We start from the raw sequence: 20321 nt of genomic DNA, 5'->3' as shown, positions 1-20321 counted from the left end.
ATTCAATTTTTTCATTAACAATTTACTCTTGGGAAATTACTAATAGCAACAATTGATATCTATACTCCAGTTTAGGAGTGAGCAATAAAGTATACAGGCATACAGTGTTACTGCATTCTAGATGTCTGGCCATCAGTTGTATTGGTAAGAAAGATTCTGTGGATCTAAGTAGTCATCATTTGCATTTGGCTGTATTTGGTACCTGAACATTTGAATGTTAGTCAAAAATTGTTTCCCCTCCATCCTGCAGCATTCATATATTGTTTTACTTTACTCAGGATTTTAAGAAAAAAGCGGGGAAGAAGCATATAATATATACAACAGTAACTTCCCTTTCGTATGGCAAAATGAATTTCTGTTATTCTACTTTCTACAAATTCAGCTCTTCTCAACTATATAACAATTCACGAATCAGAAAGAAGCTCCTGGCAACCCCTGCCATTCAGAACATAGCTAAAACCAGAAAGGATCAAAGTGGCTATTCAAGAGTCTGCAGGTTTGACCTGGGGAAAGGGTTCTTGGCACCACTCTTCACTATCTACCACCTCCTATTTATGGGCACACACTTGAGGGACTTTATCAGCTTGTCTCCCAGATCACATATGGTTTGAAGCAGCTGAATGAAAGTATAAAAGGAACAGCATAGGGTGCTACCTGCAGAGCACGCAACAGCAAATGATAATTGACAGCACAGGTGCAAAAATAAGGAAGACATAATGGTTAAAAAACATAGCAACTTGAGATCATCTATCATGAGTGTAGAACTGACACATTCTGGCAGCTGCCGGGAGCATAGCTGCACCCTGGCACAAATGTAACAGAAGATACTCAAGTCGACCACAAATCAAGGAGGAAGGAGAAACTACACAGGCAAGGAGGCTCTTAATACATTACAGATAGATTTCTAAAACTGTTCGGACCAGTAGTTCTCTACTTTGGCTGCACACTTCAGGATTCTAAAGATTTCTTGTAACTTAAGATACTCTTGCATAAATGGTGGTATATGTTATCTCTAAGAGAAAAGAAAGTAGGAGGATTAATATGATTTTTAGACTTTGACATATGAGTCCTACAGAACGTATATAAATTAGAAGCACCATAGTGCCTTAGATAAAATAAACTTTTAATATCATTACCTACATATCTGTAACAGGTCCATTTTAACCTGTTAAGATAACATGTCTCTATCTGGTCACCTACATTAATAATATTGCTATAAAATTAAAATAACCATTTTAGTCATTTTTCCAATGCATTTCCAACATTTGCTTTCTGTTCCATCTTCCTCCTCAATCTTATTTCCAAAATGCCGACCAAGTTCCTCCCCAGGAGGAGCGCCCTAACTGCTCCACAGGGACTTCCCTGCATGCTCACTCTGAGTCTACCTCTGGAGACAGACCAGGGGCCACACTCTACCCTAGACCTCATCCCCATTACATCTGTAAATCTCTGAAATTCTACAGCTTCCAAAACTTTCAGCTCTCCTGAGCAATTTATCTTCACTCTTACCCAAATAATGTCTTCAGATCCCCAACCTCATTTCTGTCAATTTTCTCACTCTTAGTAAAAGATGTTATTTTACCAGAGCCTGGAGGCCAACAGATACGAATTCCTTTGACTGCCTCTCTGTTTTCATCTAAAAATTCTACCTTTCACAAATTCTTTCTCCTTCCTTCTGCTTCAAAGCCATGCCATTTTCCCAGACCTTGATCCATCACTCCCCCTTTACCCACCTACCCCTGCCCCTCTGTCTACAAACATGCACGAGTCTTCCTGATCCTACAGAACACGTCCTTCAGCCCAACTGCCTATGCATGGAACCACTCGGTCTTTTCATCTTCACACTTTTTGAAAAAGTAGCCTAAACCCCTTTCCCTGTCAACCCCTTGAAATCTGGATTCTGCCCCCATTCAAGCTGAAACCACTTTCCTGAATGACAACTAATGCCAAACCCAAAGGCCCTTTTCTCTGTACTCTCCTCCTACTTCGGGTCTCTACTTACTTGGTAGGTAGCACAATATCTACCGTTGACCAACTTCTTGACAAGTTCTTTCCCCTTCACACTTCTGAGATACCACTAGCTGTCTTTACTTCCTATCTTTCTGACTATCTTCCCAAATCCTTTGCTGCCTTTTCCTACTGTACATTAAATGTAGATATTCCGTGAGGTTCTGTCTTGGTCCTCTCCCTCAATTATACTCTAATAGGCTTTTCAAGTTCCAACCGTAACTTTTATTTCTCTGATGGTAACTCCAAATGTCCACCACTAGCCTTTAATACTGTTAGGCTGCAGACTATCCCCTGGGCATTTCTACCTATCCCACAAGTGCCTCACACTGTACAGGTCTGAATCAGAGCTCTCAGCTCTCCTCCACTCCATCTTTGGTCCAAGTTTCTTTCTCTGAAACGTAGATGCCTAGATTCAAAGCTTTCTTTCCTCTTCCTTCACTTGCAATCCTTCACAAATCTAGTTGCATGTGAACACTACAACCAACACTAACCTCTTCTTTCTGTTGCCAGTCTTGTCTCACTCCACTGCCTTGTAACAGTATAAAAGCTATGCCTGAAAACACACCCTTCACTTCCTTACTCAAATACTTTCTAAAGCTCCTCACTGCAAAGGATTTATGTTCAAGATCCTCAGAATTATACTCAAAGTCTTTGTTGGTTTGGACTTCAGCATGTTTTCTTATTTTTGGAGCCTAATTTAACCCTTCCTTCAAGAATTGGCAAAAATGGGGTGGGAGGATGTTAATCTGTTTTCTACACACAACAGTATCTTATTATTTAAACAACAGCGTTTATCATAACTCTACTAGACGGTGTGGGTACTGGCCTTGGTTTTAACCAGAGGTGTTTCTGCTCTTCCTGGGGGCACTAGCAATGTCAGGACACAATTCTGGTTGTCACAACTGAAGAGGTACATTACAGCCCCCTACAACCAAAGTATTAGCTGACCAAAATGTCAATAGTGCCACTGTTGAGAAAACCTGAATCAATCAATAAATGTCTAACAAATACATGTCAAAACAGGAATTAGGAAGTTTGGGAACACAGGCTGACATCCAGCCTAGTAGTAGCAATGATGTGCGTAACATTGTTTAAGAGAGAGTGTGGCCAAATGACAAAAAAGCTGGGGAGGGTGTTCATTTTAATAGATTGCATAACATTAAGAAAAATTATCAAACACTTCTAAATATGGCAAAAGGATGGCCTCTCACTCACAACGAAGCACTCTCTTTCGCCCACCCAAAGATGATGTACTTCTCTGGGAAATGCACCTTTGTCTTACACACCATTTATTATTGATTACGGCCTGGACTGTGATGTTACCTGTCAAAATATAGATTTCTGTCCCGCAGAGATGCCAATTATCTCCATCTGGTAGAAGCGATATCCCCAATGGTTATAACTTCACTGCTTTGTAAGATATTAGCCAGTTTATATCTACAAGCAATTTTATTCCATCATTCCTTTTTTTTTTTTTTTTTTTGGTGCAGATACTCAGAGCCTCAAATACTCAGATCCCCAAAAGCTCTTTGAAACACCTTTCCGTTCCTGTTGGTTCCCTCATTTATGAGATACCTGACTGTCTGAAAGTCATGTTTATAACTTTTAAAATAAATTTTCACTTTGGCAGTCTTGTAGGACCAATGGAGATGTCCAAGTGAGCTCACCTGCTTGGAGCTATTAAACTGAGTGGCCCAAGAAGGGTACCTCATTGGCTCTGGGAGCCCAAGCTTACCAAATTTTGGCTCCTAGAGTGAATCCCAAGCAGGAAGTGAATTTTACTAGTGCTGCTACCCTGTTGTTCTTTTCCCTTCTGATTTTGTGTTTTCACTTTATGGTTCTTCGCCACATGTCCGTTTCCACACTGCCTCAGGGACCAAGTGGCTACAGACTACCAGGTCAGTCTCACACATGAATCTAGTCTGCAGGAATCTGAGTTTTACAGTCTGACCATGTGGCGATCTGTCACCAGATAACAGGGATCCACTTTCTGTGGCACGAGAGACTACAGGAAAATCTGGTTTTAGTCTTTTCTGTTCTTCTGTTTGTGCAAGAACATGTCTCAGGACTACTGACAGAAGAAGAGCCCTTATGAAATCTGGGCCAGTTTTGTGTTTTTGGATTACTTTCGACCTGTGGCTACAATTAGGGAACCAAAGCTGAAAGCTCTCTGTGTGTTTGTCTCTATAAATGAGAAAAAGCCTTTACTTCTTCATGGTGTGAATGTGAAATATATTCCTATCTCCAGGGGTTATTAATAAAGTAGATAATAAAGTTTCTTAAAGAATTTCTGTTCGTATTGGTTTATAGAGAACAAGCTTTTACATAAATCTATATTTCTAGAACTCCTAGAAAATAAAGAAACTAAACATCCGAACTTATAATGTGTTAGCTTTTTAAGGACAAAAGAGAAACAATGCAAAATGCACAGAAGCTGAAACTTCAAAGGCATCTGTATTTATAATCCAAATTCATGTAATAAAAATAATCCTTAGGGAATTCCCTGGCGGTCCAGTGGTTAGGAAGCAGCGCATTCACTGCTGTGGCCCAGGTTCAATCCCTGGTCCCCTGGTTGGGGAACTAAGATCCTGCAGGCCGCAAGACATGGCAAAAAAAAAAAAAAAAAAAAAAAAAAAAATCCTTGGACAAATCAATCTGACTTGATAATTTTAATGCTAATTTAAAAACAGATGGCCTTTCTGTGATTTTATCAGTGCAGAGTACAATGCATCATAAGATTTTTTTAACTCAAGAGTTTTCTTTCATGAAGAGCCTGATTATGAAAAATGAAAATTTATACACTAAACTAAATTGAATTATAACACTGCTACATTTTTTGATATCAGAAGTTATGTTGCTCAGTAGTTGTCAGCTTAAGCATTATTTCCAACATCCTTAGTTAACTTTAAGACCTTGGTTGGACCAACAGTAAATGGTTAACTAATGGACACTCTTTGGATACATGGCTAATTTCCAAGTGAGAGACGCCAAGCATAAACCCACACATTACACATGTTTTCTTTTTAGTATAAGCACAATGTCATTATCGCACCCAAGAAAATGAACAATAATTCCTTAGTATCATCTAATACCCAGTCTGTATTTAATGTCTTTTTCCAGTTGCTCTGTTCTAATTAATCTGATTTTTTTCCCACCATAATTACACAATTCTTGCCTTGCTTAGTATGTCACATATAGAATTAGTATGCACTCTTTTGTGTATGGCTTTTTTCACTTGGCATACTATTTTTGAGATTCATCCACATTACTTCATGTCTCAGTAATTTGTTCTTTTCTATTGCTATGTAGTATATACCACTCTGAATGTCTTTTACACCTAAACTATCTTTGATGTTTCACAAAGGTCCCCAGGCAATCAATCACAAAGATTTGTCTTTCACCTTATAAGGATGTTAAAACTATTAATTTCATTGGGTTACTCTGACTTTCTTAAATCGCAAACACTTATTAACTGTGTCAAATCAAAAGGGAAACTTGGTCTACTTCTACTGAGTCTCTTCACTTTTCATGGCAATGTAGTTACTTGCACAGGATCATTAAGAATCTGTCCTCCCTTTTACTAGGACAAAATTAGACAAATTCATTGTGCACACAGACCATAATTAGAATGTCATATTTAAGAATAAATCTCACTTAATCAGGTATGGCAAGGTTACTATTAAAAAACAAGGATTGTAGTTCATGTATGGAACCAACTCAGGATACTGCTCTGGTACCTACTCTGTGGCATGCAGTATAAAGAAAGTCCCTTCCTGGCAGGGGAGAAATTTTAGCATATCTTGGGAATCTTGAGGCGAGAAGAATTCATGCAAATGTATAAATGCTACAGGTGAAATATTAGAGATGATTTTCTTGATTTTTTTTGGAGATTTGTTTCCTAGCTTTAAAATAGAAGAGACAAAAGAGGCAACTAAAAACAAAAACAAATGAAAACCACCCAGCTACTGAAAAGGTAACCTAAGGTTCCTTATGAAATTTCCAGAGAGGATAATTCTCTAGTCTTAGTAATTGTTAATACCTCCTGCCATACTCTATATACAATCAGGCTAGTCTACAGGCATGTGTGTGTGTGTGTGTGTGTGTGTGTGTGTGTGTGTGATCAAGAGTAATCCTTGAGGCTATTTATAACTACAAGGGCACAATTAACACAAATTACAGAAACTCTGGAAGGAAGGTAAAAGAATAGCTGCATGCTCTCTCAGCGTCATACTAGAGAACTGTCTAGCAGGCCCGACCAAGGATTATTTCATAGCTAGGGCAGCACTGTCCAATAGAACCTTCTGTAATGACATATGTTCTATATCTGCACTGTCCAAATTGGTATCCAATAGCTACATATGGCCACTGAGCACGTGAAATACAACTGAGGAAATGAATATTTAATTTCATTGAATTTTAATTAAACAGCCACATGTGGTAGTGGCAACACACTGGACAGTGTAAATCCAGTCTTCAAACTATTTTTGTACGGGCCCTAAGAATTGTTTTTACCTTTTAAAGGGTTGTAAAAAGCAAAAACAAAGAAGAATATGAGACAGAGACCCTGTATGGTTCATAAAGTTTGAAAATATTTATCACCTGGCGCTTTACAGAAAAAGTTTGCCCATGTTTGTATGCTCTAGGAGAATGTGTTTTTTGTTTGACATCCTATCTATATTGAAAAAGGCCCAGAATCTGTGAAATTACACATTTAACTTACATATTTTTGTCCAGTAAAGACACAGATGATTTCTGTGATAACTCCCTAAATTACTGTTTCATTATCCTGGAGGACATGAACAAGTTTTGTATCCAATCTAGCAGTCTTATTTCAACATTCTTTTTCAGTACCTATATTAATTTCCTGTACTGTTCCTTGAACCAGTTTTCCTATCCAGCTAGTTCCCTCAAAAATGAGTTATAAATAAATGCTTGATATGTGCTCACCTTGTATCTTTAGGAATTACATTTTAATTAAAAAAACAAACAAACAAAAATAAAGTGCTCATTTAAAAAATTCCTATTTACAAAAACAAAACTAAAAAAATGGTGAGGATTCAAGGCATATTTTGAGAAGTAGATAATATGATGTGGCAGTCGTTCCTATTGTCTACCAATATCCATGTTCTGCTTCTTTAACAAACAGAACCCAGATTTTGTTCAGGGCAGCAATGTATCTAGTTAAAACTGAACATTTCCTAGCTCTCTTTCCTGCAAGTATTGGCCATACGACATAGTTCTGGCCAAAAAGAGATACGGAAAAGTCTGCTGGGGTGTTGTAGAAAAGTGTTGTGGCTTCTTCCTTCCTTCTTGAAATAGAGACTTGATGGCTGGAGCTGCAGTAGGTATTCTGTGACCATGAGGGAAAGGCCAAAAGAACTGCAGAGACCTTCACCCTGACAGCTGCTAACCACTACTCAGCCTTGGACGGTTGTTTATCTTAAGACTTTTTATTGAGTGAAAGAAAACTAAACCATTTTGTATAATTTCTCTCACTGCAGCCAAATCCTGATCTATCTATCAGCCTAACTGTTAGAGATATATCATCTGCATTAACCTATTATAACAAAGTAATGACTTTATTATCTTAATTTTAAAAATACCAGGGTTAATAACGAAACATATTGTGAACTAAACATGTAGGTTCAAGAACAGATAAAGATCCCAGATGACTGGTAGATAGGGATTTTCGATGAAAAGGTGTCATAATCACAACTGACTTTTACATAGAAAATTCAGATGTGAATCCACACAGCTCTTATTCATCAATTAAAGTAAGTAATTCTGTCAGCACTAAGACTGAACAAAACTTTCTCTGAGTTCAAAGGAACCTCTTAAATTAACAATTAAAAGAAATAATTCAGTTTCTTTAAACAAAAGGATTTTCCTATTTTGTTTCCATATGACATAACTTATTTTTATAAAAAACAGTTCTTTAATTAATTACTGTAAGGATTTCCCCCCTATAATTTTGTTTCTGAAATGCAAGACTTCTAACTTCATACAATTATATTAATTTAGTAAAAAGTCAACACAGAACAAGATGTTGTCCCTGATTTAATTAAAACCCTGTAATACTAGCTGGCAAACAAATAGGGAAGAGGAAACTAGTCATGAGCAATCACTTTGACCCTAGTACAATCAGCGTGAGTACGCCTTATTTCAACATTCTGGTATAACCCCAAAATATTAACCATAAAAGAGACTGAACAAACTTCTGTTTCTTAAGAAGATAATTTTCACAACCATGGTGAGTTAAAAACTATCATTCTAGAAAAAGCAAAAAGGCCTCCAACCTCCTTTCTGGTAAAATCAAAACAAAAAACTCTGTCACTACCCAGTATTACATCTATAAATTATTTCCTCCATGAACAAATCTACTGTTCAAGAATTCATTCATGAAACCAGGTACCAAGTTCTTCTAACGGAAAAGGAAATAAAACAATATAGGGTCCATCTTAACCCTCTGAAGCCAATGAAGTAACAGGCCACTTCTACTGGAATTGTGTTTTCTTTACCCTTATCTTTCTCCTCTCTTACTCCACAAATATGCAAGCAAAAACTCAGGTAAAGGACAATCATCAACTCTTCATAAGACCCTCTCTTCTTTTCCTCTTACCACAGTTTCTCAGGTGTATTGTAATTTCAATGTTTAAGACTGATGAGTCCTCCAAATTACTCTCCTTATAAGTCCTCCAGATTGGTGTTCTTGGTAGGTCACTGGCTATACTTCACGGTGGCTATTCACTGCCATGAAGTAATGCCTGAAATAACACCACCTGATGGGCAGCTGTAGGTAGCAAATTCAGTATCCTAAAGGTTCAGGGAGAAACCATGCGACAAGTAGCCATGCTGTTTACTTCCAATTACTCCTCTTTTGTTTGTTAACCTCCAGGACAGGCTCCTGGCTCACCAACTAACTCTAGCACCCAATTCCCTGCTATGGACCTCTATGATCTCAGCACTGCATTATCTCTAGATGCCTCACACGTCCATCCTTTAGCCTCTCACTTCTTTAAGTTAAAAGGAACGCTTCCACTTCACCCATGACCACTGAGGTACCACCCCTTGGTTCTCAGAATTCCTCCAGATCCAAGATTCTGATCTATGGAATGCCTAACTACCACCTCTAGAATTCTCCAACACTTACTGAAACTGTCCTCTGCCTGCATGATTCCCTGGGTCTAGGAGGGGACACGGTCTAAGGTCCTGTCTCTTCCTTTATTCTTATAGTTCATTATGCCCTTCTGCCTTCACCTGCCTCCTCTCCCGTCTGAACCTCTCAAGCTATTAGTTCACTAACAGTAGAAGGTAAGTCTTGCATATTTTTGGACTGTCCTAGCCCAAATAAGGCTGACCATTCAGAAACAGTTCCTGGGCCCCGTTTTGCCTTGCTCAATTGCACCTCAGATTCCTTTAGTCTTTATGTGCTGGCTTCACCAACATCCTGAGTGGGGGAAATCATCACCTACTTAAGAATTTCTGGATCACGTGATACTATAAATTCAAACCACCTAATCTTCCCTGGCCCTCACTTCAAGTCCACAGTCCTTTTTTGTTTTTTTCTAATGCACTTCCAACAGTTCCACTGTATCTGTGTTGACATATTGCACTGTCTTCAAGGTCTCACCCTCCCTCTCTGGGCATAAACTGGCATCCCACTTTACTAAGACAGTACCATAGGCCACTAAGGCCTTCAATTGCCCTCTTCACCAAATGGGGAAAAAAATGTGTATCCTCACTCATCTTGTCTCCTACTACCTAAAGCAGAGGTCCTAAAAAGGCAGTCCAAAAGCTGAATCTGGTCCACTGCCATGTTTTGTTTAGCATATGTGGTTGCTTTCTATTTTTCTTTTTTTAGAATACGTACTTTAAAAAGAATGTATTAGTGCAAAACTTTTACTGAGATGTAATTCACAGCATACGTGGTTTTTAAAACATAAATTAGTTGCCTCTTAAAACAAAACAAAAAACCAAAACAAAACAGATTTCCCATTATGAAATGCAGACTTCTGGCTTCCCTTGGGTGAGAAGATCAGACATCACTAGGCCCATACTATGTAACCAGCTGATACTGAGCATGGGCATCTGCCCTCTCCCACAGGGCATGAGCACCCTGGTTCACCCGTTCCTTCCGACCAAGCAGCCACTTCCCTATGCAGTCCCCCACCTAGTCCCAGTGGCTCTTGGATCTAAGGGAAGGATCTAACTCTTCCCACTCCCCAGGACTGAGATCTCTTCAGCCTCATCTCTCCTCACCCGTGCCAGACTCCAAGGATCCCACCCCTGCTCTGAATCTTCGATTTCTTTGTGAATGAGGCAGCTCATAGTCAGTGCCTCCACTTCCTCTCTGACATTCAATCCTCAACTTCCTTTGTTTCCATGATGTCTGCCACCTTGGTCTTCAGTCCCCTCCCACTGGGCCCCTATGGACAATGTCAGCTTTTGGTTTCCCTCTCACTTTCAGACATTGCTTGTCTAGCCCTTGTAGTAATGTCACATTACTATAAAAGTTCTAAACACTTATCCCCAATTTCTATACTTATATCATCAGTAGCCAGCAATGGACCTGAGGATGGAGGCATTGAAATGTAAATCTGACAGCATCACTGGTGTTCTTACAACCTTCCATTACTCTCCGCTGCCTCCCTGCTTGGTAAAATCCATGTTCTTTAGCAGGTCGCACGTGCTTTGTGAGCTGGCATCTTCCCCCATTCCTGTCCTTCACTTGAGGAATCCATGAAAAAACGGGACTACTTCATATCCCTGTGATTTTGCACATGCTCTTCCTTCTGGAAAACTCTCATTCATCCTCCAGCATCCCGTTGGGCAGAACAACCCTTCCTCTCCTATATTACTTGCACATACTTCAACTCTTAAATGTTGTTTCCAACTCTGTCTCCCCTACTAGGCTGTGGGTTCCTTGAGGTCCAGAGGCAACAGCTAGTGTACTTCCTGGCACAGAAGTTTTTTTTTAAGTATCGGCTACCCGGTCCCACCAACCTACAGGTCAAACAACGTATCCACCATCCTTCCTGACACCAGGGCTTCAAACCTCTCCCTCAATCCCTACATCCACTCAGTTGCCAAGTCCCAGTGAAACCCGTGTCACCCCACCCATGTCCAGTTCTAAATTGGAACAATGTTCCTTCCACAGTTGGGTCTGCCTGTCTTCAAATACAGAGTTTCAAGCAAATCCTTCCTCTCCCAAATCCTCACTGACTCCCTACGGATAAGGCCCAGTGGCCTCAGCACAGCATTTGGGTCCCTGGAGGCTTCGTCTCTCACAGGGCAGCAGGACTCTTCCTACCCAGACACTCCATGTTGTTCTGGCTTCCAGGCCCTTGCCTGCAACCACCTCCACCTGGGAATCTTCCCAGATCTTCAAAGCCCAGCTCAAGTACTGCTTCCTCCAACAAATTTCCCCTTTGACAAAAGTGGTCTCAAGAGCATGTGCCTTTTTTAAAAAAACAAAAACTTCCCAGGACATTATCACTTTCTACCAGTAGCCCCATCTCACCTCCCTCCAGCTAATGGAGCCCTAACTAACTAAACCTCCACATTCTCCTCCACTCAAGCATTTGCTAAAGGGTAGCGAATTGACATTTTTAAAGGAGGAAAACAACAGGAACCACTTGATGGGACCCACAAAGCTGCTTGGAGACTCTACCAGCTAGTTTAAAAAAGTCCTTACTCTATATCTTCCTTCCCCCAAACCGTCTTCTCCTTCACAGCTTAACTTAAAATACTGTAGACGTTGAAGATTGTTCTCCTGTTCTTAATTTTTTTTTTTTAGCCACACTACGGGACATGCGGGATCTTAGTTCCCTGACCAGGGATCGAAGCCGTGCCCCCCGCAGTGGAAGCACAGAGTCCTAACCACTGGACCGCCAGGGAATTCCCTTCTGTTCTTTTTTTTTTTTAAATTTATTTATTTAATTAATTTATTTTTGTCTCTGTTGGGTCTTTGTTGCTGCGTGCGGGCTTTCTCTAGTTGCTGTGAGTGGGGTTTACTCTTTGTTGCAGTGCGCGGGCTTCTCACTGAGGTGGCTTCTATTGTTGCGGAGCAGGGGCTCTAGTAGTTGTGGCTTGTGGGCTCTAGAGCGCAGGCTTTGGTAGTTGTGGCTTGTGGGCTCTAGAGCGCAGGCTCAGTAGTTGTGGTGCACGGGCTTAGTTGCTGCGAGGCATGTGGGATCTTCCTGGACCATGGCTTGAACCCATGTCCCCTGCATTGGCAGGCGGATTCCTAACCACTGCACCACCTGGGAAGCCCCTTCCCTCTGTTCTTAATTTTTTAAAATCAAGTTAATGGTTTTCTCTTCCTTAAAAGAATGTAAAACAAACTCCAAAATGAATTAACAAGAACAAAAAGCCCTTGAGTGGGGCTTCCCTGGTGGCGCAGTGGTTGAGAATCTGCCTGCCAATCCAGGGGACATGGGTTCGAGCCCTGGTCTGGGAGGATCCCACATGCCGCGGAGCAACTAGGCCCGTGAGCCACAACTGCTGAGCCTGCGCGTCTGGAGCCTGTGCTCCGCAACAAGAGAGGCCGCGATAATGAGAGGCCCGCGCACCGCGATGAAGAGTGGCCCCCGCTTGCCACAACTAGAGAAAGCCCTCGCGCAGAAACGAAGACCCAACACAGCCATAAATAAATAAATAAATAAATAAATAAAAATTTAAAAAAAAAAGCCCTTGAGTATGGCATTCAACTTTTTCCCATAAATCTCAAAGGGGAAAAAAAGGATTTCTTATAAGTGGGAAGGTTGGATTATGAGTAGCACACATCAAAAAGATAAACAGGCAGGCAACACATACTACCAAGATACTATGAGACACACCTTTTCCAATTAGATTATGCTGAACTGCATGGCAGGGACAAGCAAGGCAATTGGAGTTGGGAGGGTCCAGCAGAGTTTTTCTGTAGAGCAAAAGAAGCACTCTCCATGCTTGCACTGAGCCTTGAGTAAAGCTGAACTGGGATCAGGCAGAGTACACAATAAAAGCAGTGAGACTAGTCAGGCTACAGCGGAGATTTAAGCTGAGAGCTGCTAAGGCAGAGAATTAGGAAAATAAAGTGGGGTTGAATAAATAAGTGTTTTGTAAATCAGAAAAGTTTAGAGTGAATGAGATAGGCAACAGGAGGCTCTACTAGATCCCAGGGCAGGAGAATGACTTTTTGTGGGAGGATTAGTCTAATGCAAGTTGTACTGGGGAGGGAGGGAAGGCAATGAAATAAGGGAGAGGGCACATACCAAGAAAGAAGGTCTTAACTGCTGCAAAAATAATGGAAAAGGAAGGAATGAATGCATGTAAGAGACTTTCAGAAGCCATAATAGGACTCAGTCATGTCAAACTTTTTAGCCCTGGGGAGTGGGAAGAAATTGGGTAGCTGGGGAGAAAACAAGGAGGGGACTGGGAAGGAGTTAGACCAGACAACTGGTTCAAAAAAATCAAGAACAGGAAAGCAAACTTGATTCAACATCTGCAGTGCTTTAAGTTAAGCTGTGGAGAAGAATCATACAGTTAAGTGTCCTATCTCCTCTAAGCACGTTAAAAGCAAGCATACAGGCTTTTTTTTAATCTAAGAAAGTCAAGAGTTACAGCTAATCAGATTCTTCAAGGGCACTGTGAAATTTCTGAAGTACGACGCCAAAAATGGATCCCCACCCCCAGTGCTCATCATTTGGGAGATAGGTATCAAGAGCAAGGCCTCTGGAAACAAACTCCCTCGCTCTGAATCCTGGCTCTCCCACTTACTCGATGGGAAAACTTGGAGAAACTTGGCTCCCCGGGAGGGGGAGGATGTACTCTTGCAGTATTTGGGCTTGGGGAGGGAAGGGAGTAGCTGAAGGTGCCCGAAGTAAGTCTAAGTGTGAAATGCTGATTTAGAGAGAAGGTGAGTCACCTCTTCGAAAGTTTCAGTTTCCCCAGCTGTTAAAAACAGGAAGATAATAAAATCTACCTCACCGGATTTTTTAAGGACTGAATTCGATAATCCTTCCGAAGTACTGAACATAACGTCTGATGTGCTACAACCGTTCGATAAATGTTAGTGGTACACAAAATCAATACAAGGAATAATGCTATTTTTAACACTATTATTAACCATCCCTATCTCTTCTTGATATTCTCCGAGTATTGTACTACTGTGATGGTTCTGTCAGATTCTCAGAGGGGTCTGACATCCCCCAGAGGTTCAGAATCCCTGGAGCGGAGACCTGGGAAGAGATAAGTGGCTGAGGCGGTAGGCCAGGAGGCTGCGGGCCCAGCCGTCAGGCCCTGCGCACCAGCCCGCGGGCTTTGGGGGGGGAAAGATAACAACAGGCGACACTCTCAGCGCGTTCACTCCGTGCCTGCCAGCCACTGCGCTCTGCGCTCTACGCACATCACCTACTCCAATCCTCGCGACAGCCTTCCGAGTCAGCTGCTTTCGTCAGCGCCACTTTACAGATGGGGAAACTGAGGCGCCCGGGATGAAACCGCTAGCCCAAGGTCACATGGCTCTAGAGCGAAGGCTCGGGAGACCGCGCTCTCACCACCGCGCCTGGCTCGGTCCGCACAGGAAGGGCAGGGAAGAAGGGGGTGGGGACGCCCAGGGACCCCGATCGACAGAAGGCCGCGGGGGCCGGGCCGGGGAAGGCGATCGCGCGGGGGCGGCGGCTGGACTCACCTTGGCGCTGTGCACCGCCTCCTGCGTCCCGCGGAGCTGCAGCCAGATGCGCGCAGGGAGCGGTTCCTCAGCCCCGAGCGCGCCGAGCACGGCCAGGCTCACACCGAACAGGCCCTCGATGCGGCCGCGGCTCCGTTCCAGCAGCGCCGCCTTCTCGGCGGGCGCCGTGAACTCGTCCAGTACCGCCCGGGCCGCCATGGCGGGCGCGGCCTCCCGCGGCGGCGCCGGGGGCCGGCGGCGGCGACGCCCCCTCAGCGTGCTGCCCCTGTACCCGAGCCCGTCAGGCAGCGTCGGCCCTCCAGGCCGCCTTGCCCCGGCCCGAGCCCTGCCGCCTGGCCGGAGACCCGGCTACACCATCCCGCCGCGGCAGCCGCAGCTGGGTAACTGGGGGTAAAAAGCCCCTTCGCCGCCGCCGCCACCGCCGCCGCCGCCGCGGGCCGGGCCCCGCCGCCGCGCATGCGCCCCGCCCTCTGCCGTCATTGAGAGTCGCCACCCCCTGGGGGGGGGGCGCGGAGGCGACGAAAGTGTACGTCACGCACAGTCGCCATGTTTGTTGAGGGCCCAACGATGGCTCTGGAGAGGGGCCTGGGTGGTCTTTGGTCAGGCCACGACGCTTTTGCGTGCCCTGGTGGATGATGAATTTATGGTTTTACAGATGGGGAAATTGAGGCTCCGAGCCAGTAGGCGGGACTGACCCAGTGTCACACAAGGGATTTGGCTTGCTTTCAGACATCTTGAAGCCCAATATAACACTCTAGCAAACTGAGTTTTCCAGCTTCTCATTTATTGATAGATGTTTTTTTCTCTTCCTCCCTCGATCCCTCCTCCACCTCTCTCTGTCTCTCTCTCTCTGTCTCTCTCTCTCTCTCTGTCTCTCTCTCTGTCTCTCTCTCTCTGTTTCTCTCTCTCTCCCTTTCCTTTGCTTTCCGATGTTTTTTCAGTAAAAATGGTAATAGGAAGAGAAGAAAATGGGAATAATGTGTATGGAGAATTGAAAAGCAAAGAAATGATTAAGGAAAGGTCACGAGAGTGTTTTCTTCTGGGAAGGGAGGAGGAGAATGTGTTATAGAAGAGGTACAAGAAGTGCGGGACTAGGGGCTCCTCCGTGATTTTAGTGGGGTACTTGGGCAAGTACACCCTAAGCCCTCTCCAGGTCTGTTTTCCAATCTGTAAATTCAAGGGTTGCTCTAGTTATCTCCGAAGTCTTTTCCAGATATTACATTCTCTGAGTCCATGAAAACAGATTGTGGAAGATAAAGTGGTTTCCTTTCTCTGGGCTAAATATTGTGGGTATAGTAGATAGTTAGGGACCATGGGCATATTACTTAACTTGTCTAAGTCGTAATTTCTCATCTGGAAATGTGGGTAACAATAGTACTTCCTACTGTGAAAATTAAGATAGTACCTGGACACAGTAAATGATCATTAAATATTAGCGATTATTGTTAAATTAGCAATATATTTAAGGCTCCATTTTCACAGCAAAGCTTTGTGTGGATTATGCAACCATACTGAACTTATGGGCCTGGGAGCCCCCTCCCGCTGTATAGATTCCCCCTTGAGGAGAAAGAAAGGGAACTAAAGATGTTGCAGGTGGAAAGGCCAAGTGGGAATGGTCTTGGTAAGAGGGATTACCCAAGGTAAAACCTCTCAAGGATCCGGGCTGCTGGGGTTTTCCATATGCCTCAGAAATTCAGACAGGTGTGGTCCCCTGGCGCCCCACCAAAGGATGACTCAGCACAGGGAAGAGAACCACTAGGCTCACAGACTGACAACTTCCTGCTCCCCTGGGCTTTTCCCTGGGTGTCCACACAGCCAGCAGCCTTCCTCCATCAGGTAGATGACCTGAGATTGGCTGAGGCAGGTCAGGTGGAGAGTGTGGCCTTGCAGATAGACTGCACCCATAGCAGGAGTCAACACAACATGTTATTTCCTGTCTTCCTGGTGCGCTCACCTTAAATGGAATTGGTATTGTTCAGTGATTGGACAGGGCTTTCCCAAGGGTGGGTCCTGTTTGCTCCCAGCAACTTCCCTGCTGGTGAGTCTTAATTGTTTAATTATTAGGGCTGAGAAGAGGCTGCTTTGAAAAACACACTACAGCTCCTTCCCCTTCCCCCCAAGAAACCTGCCCTAAAACAACACTAGTAGTTCAGACACACAACCACAGAAGAAAATTGGGCCTTTAGACTGTGTTCAGAAGTCACTGGGTTGGTGTATCGCCAGAGACACAGCTTTGGGATTTTTTCCCTCTGTTTAGAACACTTGCCAGTTCATATCTGGTCAGCATTTCCCTTTAGGGAACTCTCAAGGTTTCCTGAGTGTAAGGAACAAGGAGAGAGAGGGAGAGAGAGAAATCCCCTTTTAGGAAACTCCCTTGCTTCCTGTAGTTTCTGAACCACAACTTCCATCACTTGGCCAGTCTTGCCTACCTGGCTGGCCTCACCACCCAGGACAGTTAGCACCAGGGATGAGACCTTCACGGAGTCTATATTTCAGATACTGTACCTGTTTGCTTTCTCTAATCTCCATAACAACCCATGAGAGGGTGTTGAGGGAATCACCTATTTCCTCTTCTCATATTTTCATTGTGAGGGCAGGCGGTGGATTCCTACCCTTTTCTCCAGCAGGGCTGACTGTGAAAGAACACATGCAGTGCCCCTCGCCCACTCTCCCCCAGGGCAGGAGAAGAACTTCTCTGACCCCACTGACGGCTGACTTTCTGAGAAGGATCAGTGCTGGGTTGGGCCACCCTGCCCCCAGAGAGGGTGTGTTATTCTCTGCTGTCTGCGGTTGGCCACCGTGTCAGTGACTGTGTGAAGTATTTTCACCTCAGCCACATCCTCCGGTCCAGCTTTGTCAGTAATAAAGATGACACTTTGATCTCTACCTGTCTGACACCTGCTTTTATTTCTCAGTCCTGAATGCAGGAGGGTCAGGAAGAATGTTTACTGGCTTCCTAAAACTCCAGCAGTGGTTGCTATTTTTATCATTCCTATTTTAAAGATGAGGAAAGAGAAGCATAGAGAGGTTCTGGAACGTTCCACAGAGCTGGTAAGTGAAATGGTAGTAATAGGCATTTGAATCCAGGCAGTTTGACTCTGTACTGGGTGTTATATATGCAACCGGCTCCCTTTTCTGCCCTTGTACAAGAGCAAGAGGAAATAATATGTTCTCATGACTAACCCCTTAATGTTTGGACCCTCCTTGCCTTGGGATGCTCTCAAAACCAGACAGACTTGAACCTGTCACATTGCTTCACTCACCAACCAGTCTAATAAACAGACTCAAGATGGAGTGTTTTCCTGGGTTCTTTGTTTTTGGTGTACTAACACCCCAGGGCTTAGAGTAAGGAACAGGAATACAACTGTGCTTCAGCCTCACAGAAATTTTAATACATTGGCAGACTGTTCAGTGTCTCTTATCTCCCTTGTCACTAGTCCAAGTTACCGTCATCTCTCCCTTTGACAACTGTGGGGTCTCTCCCACATTCTTCCTGGCCTCTCTCTAAATTTCAGGAGCTACAACTGCTGGAAGGTTGGGAGAAATTACTCCGTGGCCAGAGTAATCTTCTCAAGTTACAAATTTCATCAGTTAATCTCTTGCTTAAGACCTTACAAGAGCTTCGCATTATGCTCAGAATAAAATTCAAACTCTACCTCGGTTTGCAGCACTTGCAAGATCCATCCCCTGCTTTCTTCTCCTCCCTCCACCTGGCCCAGCTTATACTGCCTGAGGGTATTTGCACAAGCTGTTGCTTCCTCCAGCTTTCTTTTCACTGACTTAACTCCTGCCCATTAGTCAGATCTCAGTTCCGGAGTGACTTGTTCAAGAATTCATTCACTGGTCTCTCTGATGAGTCAAGTCCCCTGGTCCCAGGCTCGTGGGGCACTGTGGCCCTCTCACTCACAGCACTAGGGCCAGTTTTTTTTTTAAATTAATTAATTAATTAATTATTTAATTTATTTATGGCTGTGTTGGGTCTTCGTTTCTGTGCGAGGGCTTTCTCTAGTTGTGGCAAGCGGGGGCCTCTCACTATCGCGGCCTCTCTTGTTGAGGAGCACAGGCTCCAGACGCACAGGCTCAGTAATTGTGGCTCACGGGCTCAGTTGCTCCGTGGCATGTGGGATCTTCCCAGACCAGGGCTCGAACCCGTGTCCCCTGCATCGGCAGGCAGGTTCTCAATCACTGCGCCACCAGGGAAGCCCCTAGGGCAAGTTTTACAGGCATTTGTGTGATATGACTGGTGCATGCCCATCTCCAGATGTCACCAGAACTTCAGCTCCAGGGGGCCAGTGATCTGAGCCTGGATTGAGCTAGAAGTATTCTCGGAATGGAGAGCAGCCCTTCATGGCTGGAATGTGCTGAGGCAGGGGGACACCCGCAGGTAAAATAGGGTTGGATCCTCCAGAACCTGGTGGGCCAGTTACTTTTGGCTGTGTTGGCTCTTCGTTGCTGCTTGTGGGCTTTCTCTAGTTGCAGCGAGTGAGGGCTACTCTTCCTTGCGGTGTGCAGGCTTCTCATCGCGGTGGCTTCTCTTGTTGCGGAGCACGGGCTCTAGGCACATGGGCTTCAGACGTTGCAGCATGCGGGCTCAGTAGTTGTGGCTCACGGGCTCTAGAGCGCAGGCTCAGTAGTTGTGGCACATGGGCTTAGTTGCTCCACGGTATGTGGGATCTTCCTGGACCAGGGCTCGAACTTGTGTCCCCAGCATTGGCAGGCAGATTCTTAACCACTGTGCCACCAGGGAAGCCCTTTCCCATGTTTTTAAACAGCAAGTGCACCATTTATTTTACTCTCCAAGATCTCTCTCCTTTCCCTGGGGGAGGAAGCCTGAGGGGGGAGGGGGAGGGGCGAACCTGGGAAGAGCACTTAGGGGATATTGGTCTGGGAGGGAGATGATGGTGGCTTGGACTACGGACTTTGGAGTGGAGACAGAGAGGGGGAATTTGAGAGGGATTTTGGTGGTAGAATCTTGACATTAAAGTGCAAGGGACTTGTTTTTCCTTCGCTGCAGAAAAACCTTGCTGCCTCTGCTGCTTCCCATCATGTATTTTTCTCCCTTTATAATTCCTTTCATTTTTATTATCCATGCTGTTGAAACTCCCCTAACATTAATTCAACCTGCTACAACTACTACAGCATTGAGGGGAGTTATTTATAAAATTCAGTCATCTTAAGTGGGACGCAATTTCTGGACCAAATTCTACTACAAAGATTGCCTGCCTGCCAGCTCCCTGATGCTCCTAATTCACAGTATTTCCCCATTACCCTTTACAGCAGGGTTTCTCAACAATGGCACAGTCAACATTTGGGGCAGATAATTCTGTGTTGTGGGGGCCTGTCCTGTGAATTATACGATGTTTGGCAGCATCCCTGGCCTCACTCACTGGATGCCATTAGCACTCTCCCACCCCAATTGTGCCCACAACAAAAATATCTCCAGATATTGCCTAATATCTCCTGGGGAAGTGGGGAGACTAACCCCCACCATTACCCCCAATGAGAACCACTGGTCTCCACAAGTTCAGGGAAAGCCCTGTCCCTGGGGCTGAGCTAATGGGAATTCAGATTCCATCTCCTCCTCCCTTCTGCATACTCCCTGTGGGAAACACACACACACACACACACACACACACACACA

General features: G+C 44.1%; 1 protein-coding gene across 1 annotated transcript in view; it reads right to left on the bottom strand.

Moving 5' to 3' along the window:
• The window catches only part of N4BP1 (NEDD4 binding protein 1), a 48691-nt gene extending 33572 nt beyond the window's left edge, over positions 1 to 15119 (bottom strand). The window contains exon 1 of the mRNA XM_068527626.1: positions 14681 to 15119. Within this exon, the coding sequence (XP_068383727.1) occupies positions 14681 to 14878 (198 nt within the window). The 5' untranslated portion in view covers positions 14879 to 15119. The remainder of the gene's footprint in view (positions 1 to 14680) is intronic.
• Between the last annotated feature and the right edge of the window lie 5202 nt (positions 15120 to 20321).

This window comes from Eschrichtius robustus, chromosome 19, assembly GCF_028021215.1.
Source record: "Eschrichtius robustus isolate mEscRob2 chromosome 19, mEscRob2.pri, whole genome shotgun sequence".
Taxonomy (NCBI): domain Eukaryota; kingdom Metazoa; phylum Chordata; class Mammalia; order Artiodactyla; family Eschrichtiidae; genus Eschrichtius; species Eschrichtius robustus.
Note: the sequence above shows the minus strand (reverse complement) of the source record. Positions and strands in the feature narration are given on the sequence as shown.